Source organism: Ictidomys tridecemlineatus, chromosome 5, assembly GCF_052094955.1.
Source record: "Ictidomys tridecemlineatus isolate mIctTri1 chromosome 5, mIctTri1.hap1, whole genome shotgun sequence".
NCBI lineage: Eukaryota > Metazoa > Chordata > Mammalia > Rodentia > Sciuridae > Ictidomys > Ictidomys tridecemlineatus.
This window is the reverse complement of record NC_135481.1, coordinates 134,013,549-134,029,633: the sequence shown is the minus strand read 5'-3', so window position 1 is coordinate 134,029,633 and position 16,085 is coordinate 134,013,549. Positions and strand designations below refer to the sequence as shown.

The 16,085-nt window shown below is 42.4% G+C and overlaps 2 protein-coding genes and 1 pseudogene across 17 annotated transcripts in view; 1 reads left to right on the top strand and 2 right to left on the bottom strand.

Annotated features, from left to right (window-relative positions):
* LOC106144708 (histone H3.3A-like) overlaps positions 1-7,457 on the bottom strand; it is a 28,609-nt pseudogene extending 21,152 nt beyond the window's left edge.
* A 3,975-nt stretch (positions 7,458-11,432) lies between these two features.
* Positions 11,433-16,085, top strand: part of Tm6sf1 (transmembrane 6 superfamily member 1) — a 27,672-nt gene continuing 23,019 nt past the window's right edge. For 2 of the 4 annotated variants that reach the window (XM_005320194.5, XM_040275461.2), the window contains exons 1-2: positions 11,694-12,089; positions 15,866-15,969. In XM_005320194.5, coding sequence (XP_005320251.1) covers positions 11,998-12,089; positions 15,866-15,969 — 196 coding nt within the window. In that variant the 5' untranslated portion in view covers positions 11,694-11,997. Of the gene's footprint in view, positions 12,090-15,865; positions 15,970-16,085 lie in introns of all 4 variants that reach the window. The other 2 variants (XM_040275459.2, XM_040275460.2) reach the window with 2 other exon arrangements.
* Positions 12,165-16,085, bottom strand: part of LOC110597668 (hepatoma-derived growth factor-related protein 3) — an 86,740-nt gene continuing 82,819 nt past the window's right edge. For 12 of the 13 annotated variants that reach the window (XR_013439384.1, XR_013439390.1, XR_013439385.1 and 9 more), the window contains one exon: positions 12,165-14,300. The gene's annotated coding sequence lies outside the window, so the exon portion shown is untranslated. Of the gene's footprint in view, positions 14,301-15,052; positions 15,174-16,085 lie in introns of all 13 variants that reach the window. The other variant, XR_013439391.1, reaches the window with a different exon arrangement.

The following is a 16,085-nucleotide window of genomic DNA, read 5'->3' as shown; positions in this document are numbered from 1 at the left end:
CTAGTTTTTCCACCTTTACTCTGTGAGTTTAGTTCCCTTGTTGTCTGACCATTTTCTTTCTAGTAATTTTTTTTTTTTGTGTGTGTGTGTGGTGTTGGTATTGGGAATTAAACCCAGGGGTGCTCTATCACCAAGCTACACCCCAGCCTTTTTTGTTTTGTATTTTGAGTCAGGGTCTCTCCAAGCTGCTTAGGGCCTAGCTAAGTTGCTGGGGCTGGCCTCAACTTGTGATCCTCCTGCCTTAGCCTCCCAAGTCTCTGATGTTACAGGCCTGTGCCACCGCACCCAACAACATATGAGGTCTTTAAGTGATGCATGCAGAACATCATTTCTACAAAGGGATCAAGAAACACTTTTATATTACTCCATTAATGACTAACTGATATTAATGCTTTCCAATGGACTAGGTCCCTTAAACGCATACATTCCAGGTATGTTTACATTAATTATTTAAATAGACCAACTTAGAAAATGCTGTTTATAGAAAAGGACTTTTTGTTACTTTTCTTATCATAAATGCCATTAAGGGCTGGGGATGTGGCTCAAGCGGTAGCGCGCTCTCCTGCCATGCGTGCGACCCGGGTTCGATCCTCAGCACCACATATCAACAAAGATGTTGTATCCGCCGAGAACTAAAAAATAAAAAATATTAAAAATTCTCTCTCTCTCTCCTCTCTCACTCTCTCTTAAAAAAAAATAAAAATGAAAACAAATGCCATTAAGAAGTATTTAGGAGATTGACCTTGGTCTTCCTTTTTATCTTTTTGTCCCCTCTCCTTGGATGTTACAGAGGTTGGGAATATGACTAATAAACATCACCTGACAATTATTTATTCTCATTTCTTAGTGTTTAGAACCTAATTTTATTTGGGAAGCAACATGCACAAGGAAGAAGGACCTCTCGACACTTTCAGAGAAAAGCCGCAATTGGTCTAAGCCAATCCTGCTGCTCTGCTAGTGATTGGTTTTAAACTGAGTATGTGATCAGTTGTGGCCAATGAAATCTAAGAGTCTGGGAGTTGGCTTTTGGGAAAGATTTTGTAGTCCAGTTAAAGATAAAAGCCCAGACAGGAAAAAAAAAAACAAAAAAACTTTGTGTTAACAAATTTAAGGGTAAAAAACCAACATGCTCAAGATGGGGATTAGGAAAGTAGAAAGAGGCCATGTTCTTAATGACATCCTTGACTCGCTGCAATTAAAAAGGAATCCTTCTCTAGGATTTTTGTTATGTCAGATTTTTAAAATGTCTTCTTGCTTAAAACAGCATGAGTTATGCATTCAGCTACTTGTAACTCCATGTGTTCCCGATGATGCAGCCATTACTCAACTCTGTGTGTTCTCAATTGAAACAGAACCTTGTAGAGTTGTTTGAGGATCAAGAGAAACATGGATTGTAATATTTTATGCATTTTATCATCTTTATCTTACTACTGTCACTCAAAATTTTTTTCTCCTTACCTTCATAGTTCATAAAACCTGCTTTTATTTGGGCAATAACAAGCACAAGGAAGGAGGTCCCTGCTCCAGGTCTCAGAGAAAAACCTTAATAGGTTTCCATATATCTCAGATCTTGGTCCCTTTAGTTCGGGTTCCTGTTCTCTTTCCCAGCCAACTGTCATTCCTAAATTCTCTGCTCCGTGGCTTGCACATTCAATTAATCACCAAACTCTTGGATTCTATTTCTTAACTGGCGTCTTCCACTCTCACTTAGCTGCACTAGTTCAAGAGCCCTTCATTTTTTGCTTAGATAACTGTTCTTCTCATTGTTGTCTATTTCTTTCCTGCTTACTCATTCTCTGCACACCTGCCAGGGTAAGCTACTAAAATGGCCAATGGCCAACATGAATATGGCCCTCCTCTGCTTAAAGTTTTTACTAGCCTCCCTTCCTCAGATGGGTGGCTGGAAGTTCCTAGGTTGTGATACAGTATTTTAACTTCTCTGCCATTTCACATGGCCCTCTCTACTCTGGTCCTTCAGGGGTCACCTTCTCTGACTTGTTTGCCTCTCCAAGGGTTCAGGACATGCGATCTCCCTCAGATAGCATCTTGACATTTGAGGAAACAACAGAAGCAGGAAAGTCATTCTCATCTCCCCCTCACCCTGTTCCTCTGAAGCAGGTCATAAAACCTTCATTCTAGAAGTGCCCTCCCTGTAATAAGAGGAAATGAATGTCCTTGTTTTTAAAGACACAGAACTGCTGAGAAGAATCTGAGCAAACAAGTTCTGTTAAGTTCCTGCCAGCTGGTTACCACCAGATCATACTCCTTTTGTCCATTTATAGTTTCCCACAATTGCCCAATTAAAAAATCAAATTTAGCATAAAAACACATGGGTTTCCCTATTTTCTTGAGTCTTCATTTCTAAAGACTCCCATGCTATGTAAAACTTACGTTGAATAAATCCATATGCTTTTCTCTTGTTACTTTGTCTTTTGTTTTAGGTGCTTTGGCCATGAACCTAATAATGGGTGAGGAAAGATATTCCCCCCCACACACACACTCCCCTGTACACACTGAAACTTATTCACACTTGCTTGTACTTTTCAGGTAAAACTGTGATTGTGATCATTTATCTACATGTCTGACTTCCTCTCCTGTAGATTGTGAATGAGTCAGTAACTTATCCATGCTTTCCCATTTTATATCCATCCTTCTTAGTACAGGAGGTAGCACATTGTATTTGCTCAATAAATAAATATCTGTGGAATGAATGAATTTTAAATTTGATGATTTGGGTGTGGATTCAGTTAGCTCTCCAGCACTTGGAGGCTGGTTAGGGTATATAGCTTATTTAATCTTCATCCTATGTCTCCTTTCCCACTTCTCTTTTCTACTTCCTGCTGTTAGGCCATATTGTGCCCACACTAGAGTCAAGGAAGTGGTGAACCAGCGAGAGCGGCACGGAGGTAATAGTCAATATTCTAATACACAGAACACTTTTTTTGTCCGTATTTTTATTGGTGCATTATAGTTATACATAATGGTGGGCTTTGTTATGTGTACATATAGGCACACAATATAACAGTATAATTTGGCCAACATTACTCCCCAGTATTTCCCTTTCTCTTCCTACCCTCATCCTCCAGGTCTCTTTACTCTGCTCTACTGATCTCCCTTCGATTTTCATGAGTTCTCCCCACCTTTCCTTTCATTTTTTCCTTTTGAGCTTCCACATATGACAGTAAACACATGGCCCTGTCCTTCTGAGTTTGACTTATTTCACTTCACATAATGTTCTCCAATTCCATAATTTCATTTTTCTTTATGCATGAATAAAATTCCATTGCCATACCTAGAATTCTTACTGTCTGATTACTCATTATTCAAGAGCCCACAGTTTAAGAAAAGTAAACTAATACAAAAAATAGCCACAGTCATCAACCCTCCAAAATATAAGCTAATAAACTGGTCAATGATGAAATTAGTCCCCCTGGATCAGGCCCAAAGTCCATCCTGGCCCATTGATCTTTTTATATATAACTAATATATATGTATATATTTTATATATATAACTAATATATATTTATATTACAATGTTTAAAATATATTTATATTTATTTGTTGATAGATCTTTATTTTATTTATTTATATGTGGTGCTGAGAATTGAACCCAGTGCCCCACACATGCGAGGCAAGTGAACTACCACTGAGCCACAGCCTCAGTTCCCATTGATCTGTTGATATCCAAATCATCCTCTTTGAAGCACTTATGTCTATGTCCTTGTCACTTTTCTCTTTATTTGTTATTTGGTTTGACAATCAAATTCTTTTTTTTTGTAAATAAAGCATTCTCTGATATCACTTTAGTCAACTTTATGAAATTCTGCCATTCAACAATGTAGGAAAGACTGACAATAAAGAAGATAAGTCATTGACTCAATGGGTAGGTATGGACTCTGGAATTAGAGTGATTGGAGACAGAAAATATTAACAAATGTAAATTGTTATGTCATTTAAATTGTTGGTCCAAAAAGATCCTTCCAGCATCCTAATATAATGAATCCTCTGAATTTCTTGTTGGATTCTTTCACTTTAGGCGAGGGATTGCAGTGTCTTGTATCCCGTGTTGTCTTCTTTCTTGGACCTTTTTAAAATTTTTGCTGGAAAATAAATGTGACTACTTTTGTTTTCTGCTATAGAGCATGGATAATTAAGATCCTGAGTTCTAGTATATCTGAAAATGCCCATTATCACATTCATAAATAACTGGTAATTTGGCAAGATTTAGAATTCTAGTTCCAAGATTTCTTTCTTTGTTAACTATGAAGATGTTTCTCTTAGTTTCTAGGATCCAATATTACTAATGTTGGGTGTGACTATTCTGTATCTTGTTTTCTTTAATAGGAAATAGGAAAGACTTGAGGATTTCCTGTTTATGATTGGAATTTTGAAATTTTGCCAGGATGTGTCTAGATTTTAAATACAATTTGGAAAATCTTTACTGATGATTACTGGGTACCAGGCACTGTTCAAAGTACTGGGTTTCAGCTGGGCACAGAGGTGAACACCTATTATCCCAGCAACTTCGGGGGCTGAGATAGGAGGATCACAAGTTTGAGGCCAGCCTTAGCAGTTTAGCAAGGCTTTAAGCAACTTAGTGATACCCTGTCTCAAAATAAAAAATAAAAAGGGATGGGGATGTCGCTTAATGGTAAACTGCCCCTAGGTTCAATTCCAGTACCCAAAACCAAAAAAAAAAAAAAAAAAAAGTACTGGGCTTCATGAGTGAACAAATCAGACAAAGATTCCTGCCCTCATGGAGCTTATAGCATAGCAGAGATGACAGGTTATAATTAATATGCATAATACATAAGAAAATTATTAGTATGCTAGCAGGAGAAAAATGCTATGAAATAAAGAAATTAGTAGACTAAAGCAAGAGGAACTAGAAATGCTGGTTGTCAAATTTTGTATTTTTTTCTTTAATTATGTTCATTGGACCTTTTCAGTCTTCTTCAAGATTCAAATTTCTTCAAGTTTACAAAAATGTTCTGTTGCTGGGTGTGGTGGCGCATGCCTATAATCCTAGTGGCTTGGGAGGCTAAGGCAGGAGGATCATGAGTTCAAAGCTAGTCTCAGCAATTTAGTGAGGCCCTAAGCAACTCAATGAGACCCTGTCTCTAAATAAAATACAAAAAAGGGCTGGGGATGTGGCTAAGTGATTGAGTACCCCTGTGTTCAATCACCAGTACAAAAAAAAAATTCTGTTATTTTCTTGGGTATTTTCTCTGTTTTTCCTAATGAGACAGATGCCATATTTCTGAGTCTCCCCACTGCCCCACTCTTTTATGTTTTCTACCTGTTTATTTTTTTTCATTTTATTTGTCTGTTTATTTATTTATTTATTTATTTATTTATTGATTGGTACTGGGGATTGAACCTAGGGGCACTTCACTGACTGAGCTATATCCCCAACCCCTTTCCTTTTTTTTTGAGATAGGATCTTGCTAAATTGCCCAGGCTGACTTCAAGCTTATGATCTTCAGCTACCCTAGTCTCTAGGATTACAAGGGTGTGACACCAGGAAGTTTTTTTGCTTCATGTGGTGTTAAGTGTTGGGATTTCTGGGAGGTTCAAAATAACCTCCCTTTATGGTTGATTATTGATGCTAGTGAATAGCTGAGAACTTCACTGAGGCTGTCAGTGAAGCTGTTCTCCATATTGGTTTCTCTACATGGCTGCTTGAGCTTCTTCACAGCAGGAGCATTCCAAGAGAACAAACCCAAATGCACAAACTCTTATAAGTTTCTGTTTAAATTTGGTAATATCTCATTGGTAAAAAAAACAAGTTATATGCCAAGTCTAAAGTCAAGTGATTTGGGCTTACCAAAGTAAAATAGTTATCACAATATTCTGGATATCCTTCAAACTTTTTGATCAACTAAGAGTACCCTTTTCTTTTTCAATTGTCATATTGTTTGTTCTTGAAGAGAAGGGGTGGGTAGAGAGAAAGTGTGTGTGTGTGAGTGTGTGTGTGTGTGTGTGTGTGTGTGTGTAGGAAGCCCTCACTCTGTCCTCTAATTTTTCTGTCTAATTCATCTGAATATATGAAATCCTCTTTTTTGTATGCCTCAGAGGCAATTTGAACATTATGGCAACCTTGGATTTTGATTTAATCCTTGTCCCAGCTCACACTTTTCATACAGAATGTGAAATTATTCTCCCATCTGTCTACTTCTCACATTATAATGTCTGTCCTTACTTATCAACATAGAACATTTCTTCTTTCTTGTCATCTGTCATAACCTCAAATTCTCTATTATCTCATTTGTGTTGAAACTTTCTAACATGAAATAATATTCATAGAGCATTGCTTGAAGGATATTCATCAATTCCCTTTTATCAGATGGTCAGATAGGTTTAAGTTGGCATGTGAAAAGAAAATTTTTAGTGTTCCCTGTGGGGAAGGACTAGGAGATGATGCCTCAACAGGAGAAAGCCAGAATCACTTGATGATGCTGCCTTGGGCTTGGACTGGAAGTGATGGTATGAGTGCTCAGAAGGTATCTTCCATTCCTGTCCAGATCTTATAAAATCACTGAACAAAGCCAAATCTTCAGGGAGTTCTTTTCTCCATGAAACTATTTTGAGGATGTGAGTGTACTGAGTGGCATTTGGCAATATGCCAGTCACCTGCATTGAAGATGTACTGGAGGACAACTGTTCAGAATTTAATTCTATATTTATGAAGGAATGTTGCTGAGGAAAGACTTTATGATACGGTGTTCCCTTTAAGAGGAGCCAGAGGAGAGTTTTTCCAAGCAACTGCTCTGTTTTTAATCTTATGGACACTATAAATGCTATAACTGATTATGTTTTCCTTCTAGCTTTGGTTGCTAGGTAACTCAGGACAAAATTGCAGACCTCCTCTGGCAACTGCACAGGACCTTTGAAAAACATTTTACTCATTAACTTTACTTTTTCTTTTTTTTTATTCTCTTATTACTTTTTTCCTATAGCACTCCTTTCTTCCCCCTCCTTATTTTTCTTTCCCTCCTTTCTCCTTCTACTTGGTTTCCTCCTCTCTCATTTTCCCCCCTGCAGTTAATATTAATGCACATATCTTCTGTGCCTGCATTGTGTTGGAGCTGCACACATAGTACATTTACCCGCCCCTGCACCCCCCCGCGCCCCGCCCCCAGCATAAAATCTATGTTTATGATTGCAGCACAGGCTGGGGTTGTGGCTCAGTGGCAGAGTGCTTGCCTAGCATGTGTGAGGCACTGGTTTGATTCTCAGCACCACATAAAAAAATAAACAAAATAAAGGTCCATTGACAACTAAAAATGTTTTAAAAAAATAATTGCAGCCCATTCATGGTTAATGAAAAGAGTCAGGAAGACCCATGCATAGAGAGATTCTTCCAGTAGCATTATTATTATTATTTTTGGTGGAGTGGGCTGGCCCTTCCCTGCTCTCTTCTCCAGACATGATACTAGTGACATACCATCAGTCATCCTTGACCTGGTCACTCTCAGGTCATTTGTTTTGTCCCTATATACCCCCTTAGAACAGTCTGATTGCCTCTAGAACATTCATCCATAACATGTGGGCTTTCATATGAACACAGAACTTCTATCAGAAGGATAAAAAGTAGAAATGAATCATGTGAAGAGAGGAAGAGAGAGAAGGCCCCAGGGCTGAGGGTATTAAAGAGGACAAAGTGGGCTGACATTTATTTTCCAGAAGACCACGCATCTGAGCTACTTTGTCCATACCCAGCAACACACTTTGTTAGTTCCTATTTCTCATGTGACCAAGTTCTTCAAAGTTCTGCTTTCACTTTCCCTCCATGGCAGAAACAGGCACAGTGTGAGGGGGTTCTTTATAATTTAATTCCTCACTAATCAATTATTTTGAATTGATGCTACAAAAATGGTGGTGGGCAGTATACAGCTTCCTATGTTTCTGATTTTGCTTGGAGTTAAATTTGATGATTGTTTATGTTATAATATTAGACTCAATGGCATGTGAGATTGCTGTGCACACACACAAAAAAATCAAAAACCAAACATCTTCATTGTCTGAATGTCTTTATAAAAAACCATATATAAGCAGACCTCCAGACCTCCTGAGCAATGAGTCAACTAGGCAAATCTAAGACGTGAACCCATGGTCTTGTGCGTGCAAGGCAATCACTCCACAACAAAGTCACATCCCCAGCCCCTACCTGCCATTTCCTAAGGTGCCAAGCACAGCAGTTGCTGGTCACAGTGGTACCATGAGTACAAGTGATTCCAAGTCAGGAGACTTGGATTCAAGTATTCCTTTTTTTTTTTTCCTTAGCTCTTTGTCCTTGAGCAAGTCAGTCAACTTCTTTTTTAAAAAATATTTTTTATTTTTTTTTAGTTGTAGTTGGATGTGATACCTTTATTTTATTTATTTATTTTAATGTGGTGCTGAGGCTTGAACCCAGGGCCTCGCACATGCTAGGCAAGCGCTCTACCTTTGAGCCTCAGCCCCAGCCCCTTAGTCAACTTCTTTGAGCACCAATTTCTTCATTCATTAAGGGGTCAGTATTCCTCAGGTGTTGTGAGGATTATAGGAGATAATGTCAATGGAATTGCTTTTTAATCTATAGTGTACTATACTGTTATAGAAGGAGTTTATATTCACTGACCTATCCACAAACCCAAGGAACATTCCTATGAAACACTTTTCTCAATAACTACAAGGATTCTGGCCACTCATATTTTTAGCACTAAGAGAAGCCATCCAAAACAAAAGTCTCATAATTTTCAATATGTATATCACAATATATGAAAAATTTGGGACCCTAATAGGCTCTTAGGGAGCAACTCCAAGTGCTGGGATGTTGGATGTTTCTATCAGATACCGAGGGGCTACTTTACTGGTGGCAATTCTCACCAACCCCTCTCAAATGACTCTTGTTCATTCTCTTTGATCTATTTCTTTAAATCAAATCAAAGAAATGGGTAGATGTTGATCCCCAAACCTGTATCTGTAGCCTATGCCTCTCTTGGCGCCACAAACTAACACTCCCCCAATTGCCTATGGGACAGCTTCTCCTTGGAAGCTCCATGGATCCTGAAAATTCAACATGTTCAAAACCAAACTCATCTCTAATGTCTTCTTCCCAATTTTCTCCAGTTCCTTTCAGATATTTCACATCTGTCTCCTCTCTTCTTACTCATTGCCATTGCTTTGGTTTAGGTCCTATTATATCTTCCAAGAACAAGATATAATAGTGTAGTGGCTTCCTAATTTTTTTTCCTGCTTCTTGTCTTTCTTCCTTGTAGGCCATGGTTCATACCAGCTGCTTTAAAGGCAGAACTTAAAAGATCAGCCCCTCGTCCCTCTTAGAAAATCTAAAATGGTTTCCTAAACTTAAAGTTCTCTGAGATGGAGCTCCTAATCGCCTCTCCATCCTCACCTCCTGTCCCTTCCCATCCTATATGTCAGTATTTCCAAACAGACCAAACTACTTGCAGTTCATGATATGATTTGCTCTCTTGAACATTTTTTCTGCCCTTAACATGTGCTGTCTCCATTGTCTGGAAAACTCATCTCTTCCTCATCTACTTGGCCAGCTTCTGCTTATTCTTCAAGTCTGGTTTAAAAAAGTCTCATCTCTTCTTTGAAGCTTTTCAGGGCTCATCCAGACAGAATTGGTTAATTCCTATAGTAATCTGTACCTGTCTTTTATTTTATTGTATGGCGAATATTCTCATGTCTTTCTCTCACACTAGACTGTTATTTTCTTAGGCAATTTGTAACTCATCTTTGTGTGTCCTCTTAGAATAGTGGAAACAGGATAGACTCCCAGAAGATGTCTGTTGAACAAATAAATTGATTAGTGATTTTTATCACTCCCACTTTTTTTGTACTGGGGATTGAACACAGGGGCCCCTTACCACTGAGCCACATCCCAGGCCCTTTTTTGTTTTGAGACAGAGTCTAAGTTGCTTAGGGCTTCACTAAATTGCTGAGACTGTCTGTGAACTTGTGATCTACTTGCCTCAGCTTCCTGAGTTGCTGGGATTACAGGTGAGCACCACCTTGCCCAGCTTGCATTCATTTTTTTTAAACTTTTTTAGTTATTGATGGACCTTTATTTTATTCATTTATTTATATGTGGTGCCGAATATTGAACCCAGTGCCTTACACATGTGAGGCAAATGCTCTATCACTGAGCCACAACCCCATCCCTCACACTTATCCTTATAGTGTAGCAGAGAGCATGATTAAAGTCAGGTCAATATGTTAGGAGGACATCCAGAACTGCAATGTCTAATCAAGAAGCCACTAGCCACTTGGTTGAGTACTTGAAATGTGGCTAGTCTGAACTGAGATGTGCTGTGTCAAACACACCAAGGAGTTCAAAGACATAGAATGAAAAAAGTCTCATTAGTCTCAATATATTTCATATTGATGACTTGTTGAAATGATCTTTTCAGATACATTGAGCAAAATAAAATATATTACTAAAATGGAATTCCATCTGATTCTTTTTATCTTTTTAATGTGGCTATTAGAGAATTTAAAGTATACATGGGGTTCACAGTTATGGTGTATATTTTCATTAGACAATGATGATCTAAAAACATCATTCACTGAAGGTGATGTCCAGGTTACAGGTAAGGATATCTCTTGAAGAAAATGTGGATATGTCACAGTTTGGGCCATGATTATATCATTATGTGCTCAGGGCTGGAGAAGACTTTAAAAAGAGCTAAGTCAGGGGAAGAGGAGAGCTGGCTTTTGAAAAGTTGAATAGCCCTGGAGTAGGTCATAACGTCTTTGTGACTCATTTTCCTCATGTCTAAAATGAGCCAAATGGCTTCTTGAGTTCTCTATCAATTTTAAGGACATAAGACCTGCCATTATATCCTTCCATGGTTGAGATGTTCTCCCTCTAAAACTTGGTTCTTAACCCTTCCCCAGCCTTGGGCCAATCCAGGGTTAGCCCCTGGAGGCTTTCTGACCTACCATCATCTGCAGAAAGCAGTCAGTCAGAACAAAAGTATTCATTATTCCCCTTAATCAGTAACTGAGGAGAGACTTTGTCTTCCAGTCTTTATACCATGCAGGGCCTAGTGAAGCCTAGTTGGTCCTAATCTGGTTTCCAGGGACATTTACTAGATATATGTTGCTCTAGTCTCTTAAGTCTTGACATTTTTTACAGGGTCAATTTTAATTAAAAAAGAAAAAAAAAGTGGTGGTGGTTGGGGGCAGGGGGATTGCAGGAGAAGGGAGCACGCTGAGGAGTGCTGGGTAAACACTTTACACATTTAACTCCGTTATTCCAAAAATCACACCATGGAGCAGGTTATCAACATTTCACAGACAGGAAAAAGACACAGAGAGGTTAAGTAACTTGATAAAGGTCAACAGCTGATGAGTGGGCATCCAGGATTTAAAGCAGAGATTCCACTCTGCACAGGAGCTGTGCTTGTGGCCGGCTGAAAGCTGTTGGGCAGAGTAGTTCCACGATTCCAGAGTATTTGCACCTCCTGGTCTCTGGGCCGTGGGCTTCCCCGTGGACTATCTTGCGAGCCCTGCCCTCTCTGACACCCTGGGGCCTGGCTCCACCCACCGCTGGCCCCCAGCTCAGTCCAGCGTCTCTCCAACTCGTAGATGACCAGCTCCCGCTGTGCCCAGGGCTGGGGAAAGCGCCCCTAGCCCAGTCCGCTGCCTTCTCGCAGAGTCAGTGGCCCCACCAGGGTCACCTGTCCCCGGCGGCGGGTGTCGCTGCCCTCAACGCGGTCCCACTAGCCGCTGAGCCCTGGCAGGAGCATAGCGAAGACGCCTCCCCAGACTGCGCCGCAGCCCAGCACATCCCGGCCGGAGCTTCTGGGCGCCTGGTACACTGCAGGTCCGCGGAGGGGACCGCTGAGGGTGCGGTGCGGCAGGGCGCGGTGCCTGGCGCGGGGCGGGCGTCTGCAAGGGCCGACGCCGAGGGGCGCGGGCGCCGCCGGAAGCCGGGGCGGGGCGCCTGGAGGGATGCGGTGAAGGGCGAGCGGCTCGGCGGCGGCGATGAGTGCCTCTGCGGCCACCGGGGTGTTCGTGCTGTCCCTCTCAGCCATCCCGGTCACCTACATCTTCAACCACCTGGCGGCCCACCAGGAGTAAGTGAGCGGACGCGGCTGGGGGCGCGTCGGGGGGCGGCGAGAGTCAGGTCCTTACGCGGGAGACTCGGCAACTTTTCGAATGGGTCTTGGACCGCAGGCTGCTGGGCAGAGTTGCGCCCGCCCCAGGGGTTCTGCCCTCCGGGGTAGAGCGGGAGAAACCCCCGAGGATCGCAATGGCGGGGCCTTTGCCCAGACCTGTGCAATTAGGGACCAAGTGCTGGGCGCCCGCTCTGTGTCACACCGTGCCGGGGTTATAGAGGTCAGTTGGGCAATTCTCCTGCCCTTAAGGAGCTCAGGGCCAGTGGTCAGCAGAACAAACACGGAAACTACGAGCTTGGCCATGGTATCTTGCGTGTGTCTTATTACGTTCCCATTTCACAAAAATGTTTCCATGTAAGGACTTTCACATACTTACCATTTCTTAATTTTAGAAGCTGTTGTAAATGACTAGCAGAAATAGCCCTAGTTCTAGGACTGGCCTTGCCACTAATGGGGTAGCCTGGCCTCAGTACTCTGGTCTGTCAAATGGACTAAATTTGCATCCTGTTGAGATCCAGTGAGAACTGTGAAGGGGCATTATGAATGGAAGATAAGATGAGGGCGGGGAGTAGAGGCAGGGCACATCAATGCTAAGGATATGGGTGGGACTGAAGGAGGCAGCACAAGCTTTGGATCAAAGCTCTGCCTCCCACTTCTCTGAAGGGATTACTGACTAACCAACACCTTCCCCCATGGGCAGCTGAAGGCCTGGGAGGGCAATGGAAAGAAGCCAGCCTGATGATTTTGGTTGCTGTGGGGAGGGGGGGAGGAGGAAGTAACCTGCTCTGTTTCTCACAGCAGTTGGTGCTAAGGAAATTGCATCAGTCTGTACCCTTCGAACCCCCTCCTGACTTCCAAGTAGCAGACAAATGTCTGCACATTAGGGTAGTGACTTCTTTCTGCCTTCTGTGGTCACCTTATCCAGATAGCACCAGAATGGAGCACTCACTCATTGAGCACTGGTGGTGTCTGCCCTTGATCTGACCCAAGGCATCTTCTGGAAGAAGCAGCTCTGGGTTATGTGCCTATCCATATAGTACACAGGGACCCTGTGCTTCTGAAATAGCCTATGGACAGTTCCAGTGCAGTGAATACCTGTGTGCTTTGTGCTGGGGACATAGCTATGAATAGGCAAGAAAAAGTTGGGTAGCATGTATTGAAAGAGACATCAACAAATACATAAACAGTAACATGCTATCATGACAATAAACTAGGATGGTTAACAGGGGGCTGGTGGTTAGGGAAGGCTTCTTGGAGAAGGTGACACTTTAGCTACAGCAAGATGTGGGGATAAATCCTTGCAGGCAGGGGAACAATGAGCAAAGTTGGGAAAGGAAGTGAATGGGTGTGGTGGAAATTCAGAGGGAGAGCTGCCTGCTGCAGAAGGATTGCATAGAAGTGAAGAGGATTTGAGGACGACCCTGAGTTTTGGGTCTCAGCTACAGGGAAAATGGAAATGGCACTTACTGAATACAGACTGAATTATATACCACTGTGCATTGTTGATCACATTGTTAAGTCCTACAGTGTTTTCAATAATAAGTTCCAACTATCCTTCTTTTCTTGCAGGTTAAAATCCCATGGCCTTTGACCTCTGGCTCTTCTTTCTCCAATCCCTTTCTTCTATCTCCTTCCCCACAAGTTCAGGGCTAGTCTAGTGTTCATTCCCTCCTTTCAGTTCTCCTTGGGGCTGGCCGTCTATTACTGGCCTGTGGCAAAGGCATCCTCCCCTCCCCCACAGTCCTCTGTATATCTCTGAGGCTCAGCATTCACCTCCAGCTCACCTAGATAGTGCTTCAGCCTCACCAGACTGTCTTTGCCCCTTGAACGCCCTTATACCTTGCCTCTGCTCACACTGTACCCTCTCTTTCCTCCCTATTGTTGAATGTTGAAGCACACCTGGGCTCTGTGACCCAGAGTAAGATTCTGCTTCCTTTTGTAGTAGACCCTTCTTCCAAGTGAAAGATTTTTCTCTGCTTTGAGCCCATCTGGTCCCTTAACTGCACCTTTCCCTTAAGTGTTTCTTTTTTGTGGTCAGAGTTTACCTTCCCAGGGTACAGTTCACCTTAGTGTTGTCCTGCCCAGCTCAGCGTCTTGTGCACAGGAGCTTTACAGTGATGCTTGACTTCGTTAACTTGAGCTTCCTTCATTTCTGGTGGGAATGAAAGTCTGAGAAATAGAAAAAGGAAATAGTTAAGGTTCAGGAAAGAATTGGGGTCTCTCTCTTTCTCTCACACACACACTTTGCTCATTCTCATCCATACATGCCCCCTCTCTATAGACATGTATTCATAGATGGGTGTCATTGACCATCCTACCCTCAAGACTAACAACCCTTTCACCTTTGGGTTAGTTGCAGCCCTTATCCATCCCCCAGAGTTCTTTTTGGACCTGTTTCTGCCTGTTTTGAGCAGATACTGCACTTAGCTGTCAGAAGAGGGTCTTTGGGGACAGTGCTGCTAGGCAGAGATGATCTGCTGCTCCAGTTTCCTTAATTCTTTCCTCCTCCTCTAGAGGTGGAGAGTATGAGAGGATGCTGTGAACCAGTTACATTGCTTCTCATTCTCCAAAAGAGCACCAGCCATGTGATTATGCAGGCATTGAGTTTGGGGCCTTGGTCAGATCAGGGAAGAGGGTTGTCTGCTAATCATCTGCCTCAGGCTGCTCATTGTTAAAACACTTTGCAGCTTATATAGCACACCAGCCTTTTCCCTCTTCACTATCCTGCATCATGTTCTTGACCCATATCAGCTTCCTCCTCCTTCAACTCATACCTTTTGGAGGAACTTGGAGTATCCACTGATGTGCACCATCAGAAACCTCCTGTTTTGTTTTTCACGTGCATACTGGCACAGTCATCATTTCTTTTCATAAAACTGGTTATCTATTCATCCTTCAGTCTATCCATCCATTCCTCTTACCTCTCTTCATAATCCACTTCCTCTTTCCCAGGGGCATATGGTGAATGTTATCCGAAGGTTGTAATGTTGGGCTGTGGTGGTGTGGAGGGGTATCAGTTGAGGAGTGGAGCTTGTAGCAGCTCTAAGGGATTTTAAGAAGGTTCTGGTATAGCAGGCTATTGGAGTGGCTAGGTGGTTCTTTATCTATAACTGGAAGCACTATCAGTGCTGGGGATGCAGGAGGGAGAATGTCTCCTTAGAACTAGAGGTGACCTTGTTGGACATGACTCAGATTCTATTGAGATGGGTCCCTGCACATAGATTAGGGCTTCTTTTGTGTTTATCCAGTACCCCCAGGACTGCAGCAGTACCTGCCACAAAGGAGTGCACAATATGCCTTGTCCCCCTGAAATGTGTGTGTAGTCATAATGCCTGTATGTTCCCTAGAGCTCGGTCTGAGGATTTCTGGCTGGCCCTGAGGGAGGTGGCTGATTTAGTGGTTAGGCCTGTCAGATGCCAGGGGAAAGGGTGGGAAGAATAGGAATCAGGGCAATAACCATCTCAGGGACAGGGTAGAGGCAGCTCCAGATACATCTTGTGAAAGTGAGACAGGTGGGAAGAAAGGAGGATGAGAGCCTATGGGCTGTGTTCCCTGAAAGTCATAGGGCTTTGGCCCAGAGGCAAATAAACTGCATAGGGCCTGAGCTGTAGGCAGAGGCAGAATTATGTATGAATTATGTAGTGCTGGGAGCAATGCATTCAATGGGCAGGAAATTCCAGGCACAATTGTGTTTATTTTGATAAGTGACCACCTCCCTGTTCTGGTTGTTGCAGTTCCTGGACAATTGTAGGGGTTGCTGCCCTTATCCTGCTCCTGGTAGCCCTGTTGTCTCGTGTTCTCGTCAAAAGAAAACCGCCCCGGGACCCGCTGTTCTATGGTATGTCTCCATTGTGTCCACTTGATGATAATACTTCGCTCTCAAGTTACATGTTCTTCATTGGTTGTGAAAACTCTGGGCCCACTGGTAACAGTGGCTTAAAGTGCAAGGGTGTT